Here is a 17,932-nt window from a genome sequence, read left to right as displayed (position 1 = left end):
TTAGAGCCACTACCCCGTCCTCCTTATCTAAACCCTATATACCTTGACGAACGAATTTATCACTCTGGTCACGTAACATTCGTTTTTAATGGCGTAAACGTATAAGGCGACTTAAAGTTTACTAAAGCAGATCCTCTGCCGCCAAAATTTCCTCCTCTAGCCTATCTTGCTTACGCTAACACAGTTAGCCATAGCAAATAGCGGAAGGGAGCAAGGGGGGGAAAAACTTACAGGAGCAAGTTACAAGAGGGAGTTAGCGCTATTTGAAACGGCCTAAGAGGGCTTTCGGGTCGAAAGCCTTAGAGGGAGGGTATCGTATCACGGAAATATATATATAGATGCCGCCTAGGCTACCAGCACAGATAGGCTAATCAAGCCGAAAGGACAGAAGGAACCAACTATAACGTAGGAAGCACTACGAGCCCCACCACACGCTGGCTTACGATCACTAAGATCAATATAAAGTCACTAATCGCGATAAGCAGCTCACTAGGATCACTAACCAAGGACTAATCAGGGTAATCCGGGAAGGTTATATATATATATATAGATAGTCACTCGTTTCGGTAGACTCTGAGAGTTCACTAGTGATAGCAACTCACATCATAGTACTCCTAACAGCATCACACTACTGTAAAGAGACAACTCTGTTGTTATAAACCCTTTGGCTTCACCGAATCCCTTAGACGACCTGTACACTTGTCCCGTATCACTTACCTTCGTCTGAACCCTTTTAGAAGAAGTCTGAGTTGGGTTCGTCACACATTATAACGTAGGCTAACTAATGGCCGGTTAGTAGGAGTTATCAAGTTAGGAAAGGACAGCTTACTAGAACGCTCTAGAAAGTATTATAACTACCGTGTCTGGAAGACTTGTGGGCTCTAATGGGCAGGATAGGTAGGATAGGTAGAGAGGAACCTGGATGTGCGGTGAGGATCTGTTTACTATACAAGTTACAGTACAAATAAGATTGTGGGTGTACTTCGTACGTTGTTACATGCCTAGCCTTGGCACAGGTTTGCAAAGTCTTCCTGGACCAACCTTCGTAGTTATGTCGCTTTTCGTTAAAGTTATCTGCCTTGAAGTTCAAACTGAGCCGAAACCTCGAGATTTAGGCGAACCCGAAGCAAGCCAGAGGATGCCTGTTCTGTAGCTGCCTCTCTTGAGCCCCTGCCAAGAAATCGCCATACCACTTATTGTTTCTCAGTCGGTGTGACGACCTTCATCGTCCAAATTTATGGAGTGATTTCTCGGCCATTCGGGGTGACACGAGGACTACACTATGGAGTGATACAAGTGCATACGGAGTATGGGTGTCCGCCTCGAGATGCAAGTCACAGCAGCGCACAACAGGTGAACCAGTAAAATCACCTCCAGAACCGACGGGACTGTACAGATTGGGAGATCCGGGGCTGCTAATGGACGGCTCGAAGTGAAGAAGCACCCAATCGACGCCAGCGTCTCGAGAACCTTCCACACCCGCTCCGTGTCTGTTTCATTTCACATGGAGGCTGCCGCGTTTTGTGGTCGCCCAGTCCCAGATTTGACGCTCCTCACAGCCAATCATCGCAGCCCCCTACACTATGATCTGGATGGCGCGCCTCCTGCTATGTACACTATGGGGGAGCGTGCCGTCCTCGTCCCTTGCAGCTTTTGCAGCACGCAAGGCGTTTGGCGGACTGGTTAGGTGCACACCCGTGCTCGAGTCAAAAAGTCGGCGCGGGCCACAAAAGGTGGGTCTTTCGACCTCCCATCTGGGTTTGAGTGCAGGCGAAAGGACCCCTGTCAGTTTAAGACAGGCACCCCAAACAGTGCGCGTATGGCGACCACCCCTCCCCCCAGTGTTCGGAGCACGGATTAGTGCATGTTGGGCGTTTTGCGACCTGACATGGGCCCGAGACGGCAACCTAGGAACCCAGGAAGTCAGACAAGACGAAAGCAATTGTTGAACCGTCAGCGCACTGAGAACATCGATCATCGATTCCCATTGACATCACCGCTTCGGACGACGGATTCGAACGCCCCGCTTGCTGTGCCTTTTCCGGTCAACCTCGTCTTCACCGCCTAGGTTCTCTCCTAGTGTTGGAAGCCCCCCTTGTCCTCCCGACTGCAAGGAGGCTGGTCTCGCCATGAACCCATCCGACCGGCTGTCACCACTTCGCCCACCGGCTTGAAAAAAAAAAATCATTATCCCGACCGTTTAGTTTCGGGGCATTGCGAAAGAGAGGCACGATCAGATCACGAACTTTCAAGGTCTCGCTACTGCTCGCCTCAATCCCGTTGGGCCGAGGACCAAAAGGACATTGCTTTGGGGGGGACCATTCCGCCCGGACTCGATGGACTTCCCCCGGGGACTGCCCGACAATCCGGCACAGGCCCGTCGGGCTCGTGCGGCCGCAGAGCTTGCGAATCCAACACCGCCCCCTCCGGTTCCCAGTCTTCGAGATGTGCCCTCATCCTCAAATCTTTCGGCAGGGCAGCCCATCTCTCCGAGCCAGGTACTTGCGCTGGCCCGGGAGGCGATGCGGGCTGCCCATGAGAACGAGGCCAAGGCGGCCGAGGCTAGCGGGGTCAGCAACACTCTGAAGCCCGGCCTTACCATCGACCTGAGCAGGAAGAAGATACAAACGTTGCCGGAGGAGATTGTCGATGTGATCAAGGATGAATTGGAACGGTAGGAACCCCCTCCTCGGCCGCTTCCCGAAGGGGCTTTTGTATTCTGACAATGCGCCGAAACAGGCTCGCGCTGTCGCACAACTACCTCCAGACCCTTCCTGCGAGATTCTCCGAGTGTACCTCGTTGCGTTACCTCAACGTCAGGCAGAACAGGATAAAAGAATTTCCCCTGGCAGTAAGTAGCACCAGCTGGCTGCGGCTCCGAAAGACTCGGCGCTAACTGAGCCATTTCTAGCTCTGCGATCTCAAATCGCTCGAGATCCTGGATCTCGGCCGAAACCTGTTGCAAGTTCTGCCGCCCGAAATCGTCAAGCTGTCGTCCCTCAAGGTACTCTCGATACCAAAAAACAAAATTACGCATCTCCCACATTGCATGGCCGACATGCCGTCGCTCTCGGTGGTTAAGTTGGAAGGAAACCCGCTGCAGTATCCGCCGCCCGAAGTCCTACAGGTGCAAGGGGGAGGTGGCCAGGGCGAGGGCTCCGGAAAAGAGGGCGAGCTGACAGAGGTCGCTGCGGTCATCAAGAAGTTTCTCAAGCAGGAAGCGAGCGGGCGGGCAGAGTCACCAGGCGACGGCGCGTCCGAAGGCGCCGAAACACCACGACCGACGATCAAGAGGGTGTTTAGCGGCAGGTTCCCGATCAAGGTCAACGGCAACGATGTCCCCGACCTCCGGTCGCCGGCGCTCCCGCGGCCGCCGCCAATCCCGACTCGCTCTCATTACCGTGGGCTTTCGCAGCACAACACGGCACACCGCAGGCCCGGAATCATGCCGTTGATAATCGGCAACCCGAACGAGCGGCTGCGCAGCAACTCGGAAACCATCATACAGACATCGAGCCGAGAGCGGTCTGAGAGCAGGTCACGGCGCATGGGCATGGTGACCAAGAGGTCGGAGCTTAGCACGCTGGAGGAGACCGAGGTCAACAACCGGTTCAGCCATTACCGCGGACTCAGTCACGGCTCGGCAATGCAGGGCAACGGCACGTCCACGCAGGTCAGCAGCCCGAACATGGGCAGCCCGGCCGAGCCGGCGTTGCAGCGGCCCGTCTACATCCGAAGGCTGTCGGTTCTGCCCGAGAGGCGGCGCGAGTCCAAGGTGTTCGACCCGGTCTTGGAAGCTGCCAAGGGCATTCTCTACTCGATATTTCAGATTCATCCCATGATCCAGACACTGGTCGGCCTGACCAACGATGGCGCTACTCGCAGGTCGAATCTCGAGATTGTGGTGTACAACACGGCGGCCCATGTCGAGCAGCTGGAGTACGAGATCCAACGGCACGACCAGACAGACGAAGGACTTGGCCAGAAGGAAAACGAAAACGTCCAGCGAGCCTGCCTCACGCTCATCAACGCCTATACGCACGTCTGTTCGTTGCTGATGAGCAACGTCGACCTGTTTCTGGACAACGGTGACCCACGATACATCCGGACCTTGCTGACGCAGCTCTACAATAGCATTATGGAGCTGCGGGTGACGTGTACGCAAGCTGCCCCAGAAGGGAACCATCGGCCCACTCCTTCGTTCAGTCGGCTGGATCCCGGAGAGACGATCAAGCCTCATTCTCGCGAGCCCTCGGTTACGCCTACTGCCGACCGAATGCTGAACCGGTCTCGGAACGGCGCCTTTGTTTACAACCCGAGTAACCTACGTGTTGCTACAGACGTCTCGATGCCCTACGTCAACGGCTCTGGCAGGTCGGGGATGGCGGGCGCTGCCACGCCGAGATCGGGTGAGTCCTTTGCGTCCACGAGCACGACTGGCATCCGAAATTTGTCGGCAGACTTCACCGAGGAGGACCGCATGTTTGAGAGGATATTCCTCTCCCTCCAGAGGACGACGGATCTGGTCATGCAGGTCTTGCCCACATTGAACACTCAGTTCGCGTCCTCGATGCGGAGCTGCGCGGCGCAGCGCGCCCCGGACCACCGGATCCAGTCTTGGAAGAAAGTGATCTCCAAGTGCAGCACGTCGATCCAGCAAACAGAGGTCCTCAAGGCCCGGCTGTCCTCGATCAAGCTCAAAGAACCGGGAATCCGGACGCAGCCGTCTTTCTGGCGCCTCTGCAACAGCTTCATCGACTCGTGGTACGTGCTGATCAAGAACATCAAGCAGCTGCAGAACGACGTCCAGCTGCCCGTCGACACCAAGGCTCGCCTGCGGCCCATCCAGACGAGCATGAAGGACACGTGCGACCTGATGATGTCCTCCCCCTGGGCCTACCTCCTGCGCCAGCCGGGCCCAGAGCCCATCGCGTCCCCCTATGGCGGCCAGATCACCGCCACCCCGGTGCAAATGCATATGCCCATGACGCCGCAGAGCGCGGCCCTGGGCCCCGCCGTGCAGGCCACCGTGCCCTCCACGCCGCAGAGCGCCTCCTTCACGATGGCGTTCTCGGGGGTGTTTGAGCGCGACCGCTCCGATACGCTGCTCTCGTCCACGGGTGGCGAGGGCCGCGGAGGCTTCGGCGGCGGCTTCGGCGGCGGCTTCGGCGGCGGCGGTGGTGGCAGCGGGTTTGGGAGCGCCCTGCCGTCGCGGAGCGGGACCATGAACTCGAGCTCGACGGCCAGCCTGACCGCGTCGAGCGTGAACTCGATGAGCAGCGTCGGGTCGTCGCACGACGGCGTCGTCACGCCGAGCTCGGCGCTGAGTCCGGGAGGCGGACCCCTGGGGCCGCTACCATTTCGGTTGAACGGAGGCGGGAATATGAAGGTCGGAGGGTTCTAAGGGAGGGAGGCAACCCTTTCCTCCCCCCCCCCCCCCTTCCTTTCCCCAGCCGCCTTCCCAATGGGTGGAATGGCTTGTGAGATGTGATGATACCGGTGGATGGGATGGGATGGGTTGGACTGGGAAGTGATTTTCATTTTTTTTTGGAATATGTTGGCTGAAATACTCCTGCGCGAGTGGTTTTCGTACCAGCGCTTTCTCTCTCAAAAGTGGTGCATGGCGTCGGGGCATGTGGCGTCGGGGCATGGGGGGTTTTGACTGCATGGGATGGATATCCATAATGTCTTTGCTAGGTTGGATGCATAGTTGGCTGGGCTGGGCTGCAATGGGAAGCATATTAGTGATTTTGTGTGTTGATTAAACAGCCCGTGATGGCTTGTACTACTCTCAATAGAAGCGCATGTGGCCTGAACAACGTGAAAACGCCTGATGAGGGCAAGTTGATTCTTATACACCAAGTATCAATATGGGCTTGGACTTCAGAAACGGCCGCCCGAGAGCCGCGCACCACCAACTCGTCACATGGTTGGCCGTGTGTTGATGCAACTACGGATTGCGGATTACACACACCCCGCATCAACCCGTTGCTCGTACATTGGCTCTCTCCCCCCATCTTGCAGAAGGCACGATTGTCTTGTGGTGAGATGCAGGATCCGATTTCGCCCCGACCCGCTCGTGCAAGTCTTCGATTGAGTTCATCTTATAACTAATTACGGCGTCGTCAACATAAATGAAACACAAGAGAACGAAATAACGCCATCAGAAAACAACAATAAAATGACATCCCCGGCAGCGCCTTTTCGCCTCACGCCGGCGTCGATCGGTCCTGCTCGGCCAGTGGCGCCATCAGTGACCAACACAACGGCCATCGCCTCCTCGCTATCGTCCACGGACGATGATGTTCAATCTAGCGGTCCGCCAAGGAGACGACCCTCGAGTCTCTTTTCATCTCTCCTCTCCGGCTCCACGGCCGCGAAGCCGAGGACGGCAGTTTCCGCTTCTAGCACCCCCTCGATCGCCGCCTCCTCCGTCTCCGTCTTCGTGTCTACATCCACTAGGACTCCAATAACCTCCCCTCTTGTAGCACCAGGCAGCACCGCCACCACCACAACCACCACCAGCGCGACCACTACTACTACTACCACCACTACCACTACCACTGCCGCATCCGCCACCTCGGCCAGGACTTTCCCGAGCTCGTCCTCCCGCATCGGCACATCCGCAGCCCCAACGGCAGCAGCCCCAATCACAACCCAGCCGCCGCCTCCACCAACCTCAGCACCCACCCTGCCCTCCCCATCACGACCACCGTCACGGCACCAGCAGCATCAGCAACACCAGCACCAACATCACCGCTACCACCACCAGCACCACCAGGCTCCCGCGCCGCAGGCGGAGCAGGTGGCGCAGGCGCGGACGGCGGTGCTGGCGTCGATCGGGAACCTGCTGGACCGGGAGCTGACGACGCGGGCGGCGCTGCTGCACGCCAACGGGGCGGCGATCGAGCGGCAGGAGCGGGAGGTGGAGCGGGCGACGGCGGCGCTGCGGCGCCAGAACGACCGGCTGGGCCGGCTGGCCGAGACGCACGCGCGCCGGGTCAAGGAGGTTGGCGACGTGCAGAACTGGGCCGAGATGCTCGAGCGCGAGTTCCTCATCCTCGAGGAGACCCTCCGCCTCGTCAACAACAACGAAGAGGCCTCGGAAGGGAGCGGGAGCGGGAGCGGGAGCGAGACCGGGAGCGAGACCGGAAGCGAGAGCGGAGATGGGAGCGAAGGTGGGTGTAGGAGGAGTGAGTGGGGGGAGGGGGAGAGGGAGAGGGAGAGGGAGAGGGAGGATGGCGAGGAGGCAGAGGAGGAAGGTGAGGAAGGGAGCGGGAAAGGGGAAAGGAAAGGGAAAGGAAAGAGGAAAGTTAAAGACGTCGCAGAGGGCGATGTGGCAATGGCAGATGGGCCCGAGACGGTGCCGTTGCCTGCGTCGCCGCCGTTCGGATAACCGAGACAGAGTATAACGCTTGAAGTATGAAAGGAAAAAAAAGAAAAAGATAAAAAAAATGGACGAATGAGGTTCCGAGGGACGGGAGTGGTTTCCTGGTCCAGCCAAAGGGTTGGTTCAAGACAGTATAGTTTAACTTATGGTGACAGTCATTGGCCCCTCCTTTGAATTCCCAGTCCTGTTAACATACAGTCATCTTACTATGCCATCAATACCATTCAGTTCAGCCAGGCATCCCGCCACAGCAAAAAAAAAAAAAAAAAAAGGCGCCCTATCGTACACGTACACACGACCGAGAGTCCCCTTCCATCTCAAGCCCCCGGGGCGGCCGGGCAACTCAGATCAACCCCGGCAGCATGGTGTACCGCTTCTTCTTGTAGCGGACGCCAAAGGCCTCGCGCAGCGCCTTCTCCTTGTCGCGCGACCAGCTGCGCATGTAGATGATGCCCGTGCAGATGAACAGCACCACGGCCCAGCTGCGGCTGATCAGGATGACGCCGACCCAGGCCAGAACCTCAAACATGTAGTTGGGGCTGGTGACGAGGTTGCTGCCGATGCAGTTCGGAATCCCCTTCTCAGTACCGCCGGGCTTCCGCAGGCTCGCCAGGTGCTGGTGCACGATCCAGTTGCACGCCTCGCCAACGGTAAACACGGCGAGACCGACGTAGTCGAGGAGGGTTAGCTCGTCGCGGGCGGCCAGGCTGTTCGGGGCGTAGATGTCGAGCGAGCAGAGCAGGCCGGCCATGAGCCAGTAGAAGGCCGAGTTGCGGACAATGTTGCGGGCCGGCATCGTGTTGGCCGAGAACTTGTGCACAAAGATGGTCTCGTACTCGCGCTTCAGGAAGTGCAGGTGGAACAGGGCGCAGAGCAGCCACTGCACCTGCGCCATGGGCGCCTCGGCCGCGGCCTTGTCGACAAAGGGCAGGATGCCGTAGATGTACGGGCGAAGGAACGGGATCAGGACGTGGAAGATGATCGGACCGAAGTACTCGATAACGTAGACGGTGCGCCATGCAACCTGGGGACCTGTAACTCGTCAGGACCTGCTGGTCCTCTCTTGAGGTAACAACGTTTTTTTTGCAGCGGGCTAGCCATACCCAGATCTTTGACAAGCAACTCGCCCGCCTTGACGACGCCGGCTTCATCCCGGAGGAGAGCCCTGCGATTCTTCAGGAACTGCTTGGACACAGGGTCGTAGAGACCGAGGCGGTTGAAGTCCTTGACGCTCGACTCGCGGGCAATCGCCTTCTTGGCGTCCTCGACGGTGGCATCGTGGGGCAGCTCGATCGAAGACGGAAGCTTCCGGATGGGCTTCTTGGGCGCCCGGTTGCCGACCTTGAGCGTCAATTTGGTCGACATCGCGACAAGAAGGCAGTGTGGTGTGCTTGCGCTTGGTTGGTTTCAATTGACGCGCAGCGTGGGGGAAGCAGGCGTCGGAAGAGCCGGACAAATACTGCTTTTTCACGGTTCGGAGATGGGAGGAAAGCAGCAAACTCCAAGTTGTTTCCTCAACATTTTCTGAGATGTGGGTCCCCTGGTTGCCTCGGATCGGCCCTCGTTGACCCACAAGCCTGCGGACCGGGCTCCACGGCCTCCGGAGCGGCGGGCATGGATAACTATCCCAAAGCCGTGCAGCAGCAATCAATGAACGGAGTAACTAACGTTAACTAGTTAAAGCAGTTGATGTTGCTTAGGTAATCCTTGCCCGGTCTCCCACCGCCTTTGTTTGGCCCGCATCTTGGTGGGTCAGTATCTGGCAGATAGTGGGGAACTTTAGGCCCGCGACGACTTTTTTCTCGATGTTAGCACTTCGAACCCTCCACTCCTGCCGTGTGGGAGCGAATTCGCCCAAACTGAGCGCGCACTCTGCCTGCGGTCTATCCATTCCGACAACCCAAACCCCGCAGGATTGTCGACAGCTTGGAGGATGGATGACCTCTTTGCCGTGTTCGAGGAGCAACCTCGCGCCTCCAAGCGCAAGGCCGACGCCGACGCCGACGCCAATGTCGACGCCGATGTCGAAATGACCGACGGCGTCGGCAACGGCACCAAAAACGGCGACCAGACGGCGGTCAAGGACGAAGATACGGCCAAGGCCGCCGATGGGCAACCATATGCGGATGGGCAGGGCCCGAGCGAGAGCAAGCGACGGAAGAAGGAGGACGAGGCCGAGCCCATCATGACCGACACGTTCGAGACGGCCGAGTCTCGAGAGGTCAACGCGGCGCAAGGCTTCGCACCATCGACCGACCAAGGCTCGCTCGTCCTGTCGCACAACATCCAGCATCAGGTCGCCCTGCCGCCCGACCTCGACTACGAGTACATTCCCCTCTCGGAGCACAAGCCACCTGCGGAACCGGCCAGGACATACCCCTTCAAGCTCGACCCCTTCCAGGCGCTGTCCGTCGCCTCCATCGAACGAGAGGAGAGCGTGCTCGTCTCGGCGCACACCAGCGCCGGCAAGACGGTCGTTGCCGAATACGCAATTGCGCAGTGCCTCAAGAAGAACCAGCGGGTCATCTACACCAGCCCCATCAAGGCGCTCAGCAACCAAAAGTACCGCGACTTCCAGGCCGAATTTGGCGACGTGGGCCTGATGACGGGCGACGTCACCATCAACCCGACGGCTAGCTGTCTCGTCATGACTACCGAGATTCTGCGGTCCATGCTCTACCGTGGCTCCGAGATCATGCGCGAGGTCGCCTGGGTCATCTTCGACGAGATCCACTACATGCGCGACAAGACCCGCGGCGTCGTCTGGGAGGAGACCATCATCCTGCTCCCGGACAAGGTCCGGTACGTCTTCTTGTCCGCCACCATCCCCAACGCCTTCCAGTTCGCCGAATGGATCGCCAAGATCCACCGCCAGGCCTGCCACGTCGTCTACACCGATTTCCGGCCCACGCCTCTGCAGAACTACTTCTTCCCCGCCGGGACCAAAGGCATCTACCTCATCGTGGATGAGAAGGGCAACTTCAAGGAGCATAATTTCAACGAGGCCATGGCCGCCATCGAGAGCAAGAAGGGGTCCGACCCGGCCGACTGGAGCGCCAAGCAGAAGGGCCGAGGCAAGAACAAGAAGCCGAACAAGGGAGGCGAGGCGCCGGACGAGAAATCCGACATCGAGAGGGTCATCAAGATGATCATCAAGAGGAGCTTCCAACCCGTCATCGTCTTCAACTTTGCCAAGCGCGAATGCGAGCAGCTGGCGCTCAAGACGTCCAATATGAAGTTCAACGCCCCGGACGAGGAGCAGATGGTCGAAAAGGTCTTCGAAAACGCGCTGCAGCAGCTGTCCGACGAGGATAGGAGCTTGCCCCAGATATCAAACATCCTCCCCCTGCTGCGCAAAGGTATCGGCGTCCACCACTCCGGCTTGCTGCCCATTTTGAAGGAGACCATCGAGATTCTCTTCCAAGAAGGCCTGATCAAGGTCCTGTTTGCAACCGAGACCTTCTCGATCGGCCTCAACATGCCCGCGAGGACCGTCGTCTTCACCCAGGTCACAAAATGGGACGGAGTCCAGCGGCGGCCGCTGACGTCGTCCGAATACATCCAGATGGCAGGCCGCGCCGGCCGTCGTGGTCTCGATGACCGGGGTATCGTCATCATGATGGTGGACGACAAGCTCGAGCCCGACGTGGCGAGGAGCGTCGTCGTCGGCCAGCAGGACCGGCTCAACTCGGCCTTCCACCTCGGCTACAACATGATTCTGAACCTGCTGCGTATCGAGGCCATCTCGCCCGAGTTCATGCTCGAGCGCTGCTTCTTCCAGTTCCAGACGGCCTCCAGCGTGCCGCAGCTCGAGCGGGAGCTCGCCAACCTGCAGCAGGAGCGGGACGGCATGATCATCCCCGACGAGGCGGCCGTCAAGGATTACCGGAGCATCCGCCAGCAGCTGGAAGGCTACCAGAAGGATATGATCGCCGTGATGCAGCACCCGACCTACTGCCTCAAGTTCATGAAGAGCGGCCGGCCGGTCGAGATCGAGACGCCCAGGGGGACATACTACGGCTGGGGCGTGGTGCTGGACTTCAAGGCGCGCAAAGCGCCCAAGATGGGGGAGCCGGATTATCCGCCGCAGGAGGCGTACTTCATCGACGTGCTGCTCAAGATCTCGTCCGACAGCGCGGAGAGCCCCGACCTCAACGGCGACACCGCCCTCAGGGGGGACGCCGCGGTGCCCGAGGGCATCTACCCGGCCAAGGCGGGCGAGAGGGGGCGGTGGGAAGTCGTCCCGTGCCTTCTCAGCTGCGTCAAGGCCCTCGGCTCGCTCCGGCTGCACGTCGGGAAGCAGCTCTCGTCCAGGGACGAGCGCGACAGGGCGGGCATGATGTTGGAGGAGGCCAAGCGGCGCTTCCCCGACGGCCTGCCGGTCGTCGACCCGCTCGAGAACATGGGCATCACGGACGAGTCGTTCAAGAAGCTCCTCCGCAAGATCGAGGTGCTCGAGTCCCGCCTGATCGCCAGCCCGCTGCACAACTCGCCCCTCCTGGACGAGCTCTGGCAGAAGCTCGAGACCAAGCTGGCGCTGGGCGAGAAGATCAAGGAAAAGAAGCGGGCCATCATGAAGGCGCACAGCATCGCGCAGATGGACGAGCTCAAGTCGCGCAAGCGCGTCCTCCGCCGGCTCGGCTTCATCAACGAGGCCGAGGTGGTCCAGATGAAGGCGCGCGTCGCCTGCGAGATCTCGTCGACCGAGGGCCACGAGCTGCTGCTGGCCGAGCTGCTCTTCAACCGCTTCTTCAACGAGCTCTCGCCCGAGCTGTGCGCCTCCGTCCTGAGCGTCTTCATCTTCGACGAGAAGGTCGAGACGGCCGCGCTCAAGGAGGAGCTGGCCAAGCCCTTCCGCGAGATCCAGGCCCAGGCGCGCATCATTGCCAAGGTCAGCGCCGAGAGCAAGCTCGAGGTGAACGAGGACGAGTACGTGCAGAGCCTCAAGTGGCAGCTGATGGAGACCGTGCTCGCCTGGGCCAACGGCAAACCCTTTTCCGAGATTTGGTAAGTTTTTCTTCTTCTTCTTCTTCTTCTTCTTCTTCTTCTTCTTCTTTTCTTCGTCCTTCTTTACACCCTTTCGCTTCGCATCCTGATGATGATGACGATGACTAACCCGCATGTGTAGCAAAATGACCAACGCATACGAGGGCTCGCTGATCCGGCTGTTCCGCCGGCTCGAGGAGCTGCTGCGACAGATGGCCGAGGCGGCCAAGGTTATGGGCAGCGAGGAGCTCAAGGAGAAATTTGAGCTGAGCCTGTCCAAGATCCGGAGGGATATCGTGTCGTTCAACAGCCTGTACCTGTAGAAGCGGGGGGGGGGGGGGAAAAACAGGTGCTTGGTAGCGTTCTTTTTTTCTTTCTTCTTTTTCTTTTTTTTCGTTTTGCATTCGGTTTGGCGTTCGGAGGGGTTGGGAGGTTGTGGTTGGGACAAAGACGAAAATACCATGGACTTTTTACGGTATTGTTTCATGTCAGATAGATACTTGTAGGCAGCTGTAGGATTCATGCTGGCCGTGATGGTGTCGGGGCCGGGAGAGGGAGGGAGAGGGAGAGAGAGAGAGAGAGAGAGAGGTAGGGAAGCTCTCTAACTGAGCTGCGCGGGAGAAGGGTGGAAGGGGGGGGATTGCATGACTCCCCTTGCTCGGCCACGTCAAAGTGGTGGTGCATTCTTCTCGGCTGCCCCCGGTCTTGATCCTTCTCGGGATGGCTCTTCGGAATCAACACGGCCGCTGGACAGCGCGCCATCTCCCATCCTGTTATTGTTCCAATCCGCTTGCTATTATGATATTAGGGGTATCATTGCAAAACAGAACCGCTAACAGCCCAAGCAAACCCTCTTCGAGAACATGTAATCCATCATACGCAGACAAACACACACAAACACCCACCTGTTTATTACATTTGTTTTTCCACCTTTTCTTCTGGCGCACATCATCCCACAACGGTAATTAAATGCGCTTCAGGAGACCGGCAGGCAAGCAAGCAACGTACGTGTGCGGCAACTCTCTCACCCCTCGCCCGTCAACGCCCTCACCAGCCCGACCGAGACGCTCAGCAAGACGCCCAGGATGACAAAGGCCTGCATCGACTCCGACCACAGACCGTCCTCCTTGCCAAGCCAGCCGATGACGCCCAGGGGGAACATGAACCCGATCAGCATCCCCTGGATCAGGGGCCCGGCGACGGCGCTCACCGCAAACGCGTCCTCCACCCCGTCTGCGTCCCCGCCCTCGCCCGCTTCCCCATCACCACCACCACCACCACCACCACCACCGTAATAATAGCCGTTGGACGAATCGGCGGTGGGCAGCCGCTGGAACCCGCCGCCGTCCAGCCAGGCGTCCTCCATGGAGCGGAGGGTGTCGGGGGAGGGCATGGTGTCCGGGGTGAAGCGGGCGGTGTGGATGGCGCGGAAGTGGGAGCGGAGGGTGGCGATCTCGGCCGGGGTGAGGCCGGCCTGGAGGAGGCGGTCGAAGCCCGCCGGCGGCTGCTGCTGCGGTCTCGGCCTCGATCTCAACCCCGACCCCGACCCCGACCCGCCGGCTTCCGAGGGGTTCTGCTGCTCGTGCTGGGGGGGACGGTCGAGGCCGGTGGTCGTCACCGAGAGCTTCGGGGTGGTGGTGGTGGTGGTGGTGGTGATCGCCGGGGCGGTCGCGGCCTCGGCCTCGGCGGCGATGTCGGCTTCCGGGAGGGGATCGCCGATGCTACAGTTGATAAAGACGCGCTGCTGTTGGTGGGCGCCTGCCGGGGACTTGCCCTTGGGGTCGGGATGGTGGGAGAGCGGGGGTGGCGGGGGCGCCTTGAGGACGGCGCTGAGGACGGCGGCGTCCGGGAGAATGTGGCCGTTGTGGATGAAGCGGAGGCGGGCGCGGGAGGCCTGCGCTGCCGGGGAGGGGGTTTGCGCGCCTGGCGCATCGCCGTCGTCCTCCTTGTCGCTCGCTTCCGCTTCCGCTTCCGCTTCGGCGTCGGCGTCGGCGGCCAGGCGGCGGCGGATGAGATGCTTGAGCGCGACCACGGTCGTCTGTTGCGGCGAAGGGATTTCGAGTTGTATGTCGGGCAGGGCGATGCTGAAGCGGACGGTGATGTGGAGGGGCGGGGGAGCGGGCGGGAAGAGCAGGGCGGGCGGAGTGCGTGAGACCCGAGGTCGGCCGTCCTGGGGAGGTTTAGTCGGAGGAGAGGAGGACGAAGAGCTCGCCCGAGCGGAGCTACCGCTCTTTGCACCGCTCATGACGGATACGGGCCATGCGCCGTCGATTCCGTTACGATGCTATAAAATGATGGGGCCGGGCCAATGAAGGTTCAGAGTGGCCCAAGAAGAGGAGTTCTGAGCGAAATGCTAGCAGTCATACATAGATGTTTTTTTTATTTTATTTTTCCTTGTTTTGGAATCGTGCAACTGCTGCTCAATATGACGTCAACATCGGCCTGAAGAATTTGAGATGCGCACGCAGTCGATCAAGTCGGCGGGGATCGGCACGAGGTTGGGTGATTGCCAGAGTTTACGGTTTAAAGTTAGTTACTTGCAGGACAAAAAGCAGGAGCAGGTCGGGTCTGCTCATGGGCTGCATGATTGGAGCTTCCCCCGAGGTGCCCACATTGGAGCCCTTGGCATGCATTTCGCGGGGCGGTAGTATGCAACAAAACGAACAACACTGCAACTGTCAGACAAACAATTCGTTGCCGACAATGTGGTACCATTGATCTGCTTCCTTAATAGTGGGTTAAACCAGAATAAACTGCAAGATCTGAATTCGGTTGGTGTCTTTTCTCAGGAAACTGATCACACCATCCTTAGCGCTCCTCCCACACTGCCCTTTGCGGCATCATCCCATCACCCCTTCTTCGTGTTCCAGTGCTCCATACCCGCTCCTTATTCCCTCACTACAAAAATGTAGCTTGCCTGAGAAGTCCCACAGTAAACTGAGCGGACAAAGGTAGATAGTAGACGCAAGGACGAAAGCCATGCTGTCGAGCAAATATCGTTTCGAGCAGGAAGATGTGGTAAAAAAAAATAATGGCGAGACAGACAGGAGGGAACAAAAACAGGAGACACTTGAGGCATTGGGCGGCTTTACATGAGCTGGTACCTCTCCCTTCCGAACCTGCCCACGCCGTACCTGTCGAGGAACCTGGCGACTGCCGTTCCGCCGCGCTTCCTCCTACGCCCGCTCGCGCTGCCCCTGCTGCGCTCGTCGAGGCTGACAAGCACGTGGTTGATGAAACCCTCCCACGCGCCTTGGACGTTGTCGTCGGTCCGGGCAGAGCACTCGCCGTAAGCACTGGCGTCGACCTCGGCAGCCACCTGTTGCCCCTGGACGCCGCCGGCGTTAGTCAGGGCCATTGTGGGTAAGGAGAAGGGAAATGTGTGGAGAAAATGTGCAAAACGGAAGAGGAGAAGTACGAAGGGATGAAATAATAATTATGAATCATCTCACGATTGATGTGTCCCAGGAAAAAAAATAATTTTGTAGCTAGGCGGGACTTACCATCTCGGCCGTAGCCGGCTCCGCGGTTGGCAGGAATGAGAGGTCCAGCGCCGGAAAGGCCGGACGTAGGTCGCGCTTGAGACCGAGCACGAAGATGAACTGGTCGTGTAGGCAGGCGTTAAGCTTCGGCTTCCACTGTGGGCCACCGAGTTAATGACACCCAATCGCAACCCCAGTCATATCCCTGACAGGAGGGGAGAGGGGTGGGGAATCACGTACCACATCCGCAACATTTCTCAGATTGTCCTTGCTCTCGAGGCTGAAACAGATGATCGCGGCGTGGAAGAAGGTTGAGAGGAGCGGGCCGGGTCGCGCGCCGGCAACAATGCCAGGAAAGTCCCAGAGCTCGACGTTGACGGCAGATCCGTCGTGGGCACGGACGGTGACAAAACTAAAATCCGGGACGAGAGAGGTCGAAGTCTGAACCGGCATATCAAGTTACATTAGCGATCTGACATGTTAGAAAGGATGAGAAGATGGGAGCTACTCACCGGAACGAAAGGTCTGCCCGCCAGGCGACTGTTTAAGGGTGAAGATGAATTAGTTCTACCACGTACCACACAAGTCTCCGATCTATGGGTAAAGTACACAAAAAATGAAGCAAATAAAGAAGAAGAAAAAGAGAGAGAGGATAAAGAAAGACTTACTTGAATAAGGCCGTCTTTCCGGCTCCAGAATCCCCCACCAAACACACCTTGACAGTCCGTGACCGGGACACCTGCACCCGCTGCTGCGCCGTCGTCGCCGACGCCGGAGATGACGACGACAATTCAGCAGCCGTGCCGCCCGCGTCCACGAGGTGCGAGAGCAGCGGAGCAGAGGGGGTGGTTCCAGACGGGGCCGCAAGGAGTGCCGGGATGGAGCTTCCGCTACTGCTCCTGCTCCCGCTGCTGCTACCGTTGCCGGTGGATGTGGTGATGATGGCGCCGGTGGTGGCGGCCCGCGGGCGGCCCAGGCGCGGAAAGGTGCGCTGCAAGACGGCGCTGATGCGGCTCCGTTTGCGAGCGGGCTGGTTCGGCGCCCCCGTCTCGTCTTCGTCGGCGGGTAGCGGCTGAAGAACGGCGAGAACAAGGGGTAATGTGTTAGCTTGTGACCTGAAGAGGAAAAAGCAGGCGATGGAGCGTCTTTATTTATTTATTTATATTTTTTTCTTCTCCAGAAATCACACTTACCGCGCTCCGCTTGTCGCCGGCCCGGGCATTCTCGTGCGCATCGTGAACGGTGTCCTCATCTGTGGCGCTGCCGCGCTGGCGAATGGCGCGCATGGCTCCCTCTTCTTCTCGCCGTCCGAGGGACAGCGCCTGGAGTTTCCCCAGCCTAGAGACGACCCAGGTTAGTTGGTTATTTCCCTCATTTTGTTTTCCTTTGCCCCTTCTCCTTCTTCTTTTCCTTTTCCGCCCTTCGCCTGTCGATTAGGTTCCTCCTGTGCGCCGAACCCCAGCCTTCGAGCACCGCACACTCGCCCAACGCGCTGAGAGCCAACGAGCCGAGTAGAAGGAAGAAAAAAAGAGACACTTACCAGTCCTCCATCCTCGGCGAGGCCTCAAAGTGCAGTTGGCCCTGCCCGACGAGGTACGCCCGACCCCAGAGGCCGTCGGTGCCGGGGGAGGTTGGAGCGGCCACGATGCCTGGTCGGATCGCGCTGTCAAAGGTGAACTCGAAATTGCGGTGCCCGCTAGCACCCGTGATGCCGGTGAAGCTGGGTGCAGCCGTGCTGGCCTCCCGAGTGCTTGGAGTCTCCCGCCGGCGCATGAGGCTGCCCGGCTGGGCGCGTCCTCCCTCCATCTGGAGGGGGATCGGTGGGCGAGCAGGCTGCGACATCGCCTTATTTGTTTCCTTATCTTGTTATTTTCCCCCTTCCTTTAGGAATATCAAGAGAGAGCAAGCGGGCGAGGGCGGTCAAGTCTCGGTGGTGATGGTCTTGTCGAAGAAGAAAAAGACGGCGCCCGAATTGGAGAGAAAGAGGAAAAAAAGGTCACGCTCGATGAAAATGCGCGTTCTATTCACCCACCGAAACCAGTGCTGGCGAGAAACAAAATGAAGGCATGGCCCA

General features: G+C 58.8%; 6 protein-coding genes across 6 annotated transcripts; 3 read left to right on the top strand and 3 right to left on the bottom strand.

The window, feature by feature from the left end:
- Positions 1–1,893: 1,893 nt before the first annotated feature.
- Positions 1,894–5,404, top strand: P884DRAFT_248015 (RAM signaling pathway protein-domain-containing protein; the record flags this gene model as incomplete). The annotated part of the gene is made up of 3 exons (XM_069440528.1): positions 1,894–2,674; positions 2,740–2,851; positions 2,912–5,404. Exons 1-3 carry the CDS (start codon positions 2,337–2,339, stop codon positions 5,402–5,404), a joined length of 2,943 nt encoding a protein of 980 aa, XP_069295533.1. The 5' UTR covers positions 1,894–2,336.
- Positions 5,405–6,181: 777 nt separating this feature from the next.
- On the top strand, positions 6,182–7,396 carry P884DRAFT_271619 (uncharacterized protein; the record flags this gene model as incomplete). The annotated part of the gene is made up of 4 exons (XM_069442453.1): positions 6,182–6,447; positions 6,489–6,714; positions 6,782–7,178; positions 7,350–7,396. 4 exons carry the CDS (start codon positions 6,182–6,184, stop codon positions 7,394–7,396), a joined length of 936 nt encoding a protein of 311 aa, XP_069295532.1.
- A 337-nt stretch (positions 7,397–7,733) lies between these two features.
- Positions 7,734–8,755, bottom strand: P884DRAFT_279442 (3-oxo-5-alpha-steroid 4-dehydrogenase-domain-containing protein; the record flags this gene model as incomplete). Its single annotated transcript, XM_069443309.1, has 2 exons — positions 7,734–8,422; positions 8,494–8,755. The coding sequence occupies 2 exons, from the start codon at positions 8,753–8,755 to the stop codon at positions 7,734–7,736; spliced, it is 951 nt and encodes a 316-aa protein (XP_069295531.1).
- A 453-nt stretch (positions 8,756–9,208) lies between these two features.
- Positions 9,209–12,706, top strand: P884DRAFT_331393 (rRNA-processing arch domain-containing protein). The gene is made up of 2 exons (XM_069445726.1): positions 9,209–12,397; positions 12,519–12,706. The coding sequence occupies exons 1-2, from the start codon at positions 9,324–9,326 to the stop codon at positions 12,697–12,699; spliced, it is 3,255 nt and encodes a 1,084-aa protein (XP_069295530.1). The 5' UTR covers positions 9,209–9,323; the 3' UTR covers positions 12,700–12,706.
- Positions 12,707–13,141: 435 nt separating this feature from the next.
- Positions 13,142–14,873, bottom strand: P884DRAFT_262525 (DUF2407 C-terminal domain-containing protein). Its single transcript, XM_069441669.1, has one exon. The coding sequence runs from the start codon at positions 14,619–14,621 to the stop codon at positions 13,401–13,403; it is 1,221 nt and encodes a 406-aa protein (XP_069295529.1). The 5' UTR covers positions 14,622–14,873; the 3' UTR covers positions 13,142–13,400.
- Positions 14,874–15,073: 200 nt separating this feature from the next.
- Positions 15,074–17,700, bottom strand: P884DRAFT_331391 (P-loop containing nucleoside triphosphate hydrolase protein; the record flags this gene model as incomplete). Its single annotated transcript, XM_069445725.1, has 7 exons — positions 15,074–15,704; positions 15,880–16,014; positions 16,099–16,299; positions 16,371–16,398; positions 16,527–16,930; positions 17,052–17,196; positions 17,399–17,700. 7 exons carry the CDS (start codon positions 17,698–17,700, stop codon positions 15,465–15,467), a joined length of 1,455 nt encoding a protein of 484 aa, XP_069295528.1. The 3' UTR covers positions 15,074–15,464.
- Positions 17,701–17,932: the final 232 nt, after the last annotated feature.

The sequence above is a fragment of the Thermothelomyces heterothallicus genome (genome assembly GCF_042370625.1).
Source record: "Thermothelomyces heterothallicus CBS 202.75 unplaced genomic scaffold P884_scaffold_21, whole genome shotgun sequence".
Classification (NCBI taxonomy): domain Eukaryota; kingdom Fungi; phylum Ascomycota; class Sordariomycetes; order Sordariales; family Chaetomiaceae; genus Thermothelomyces; species Thermothelomyces heterothallicus.
The sequence above is the reverse complement of the archived record's forward strand: the minus strand, read 5'-3'. Positions and strand labels throughout refer to the sequence as shown.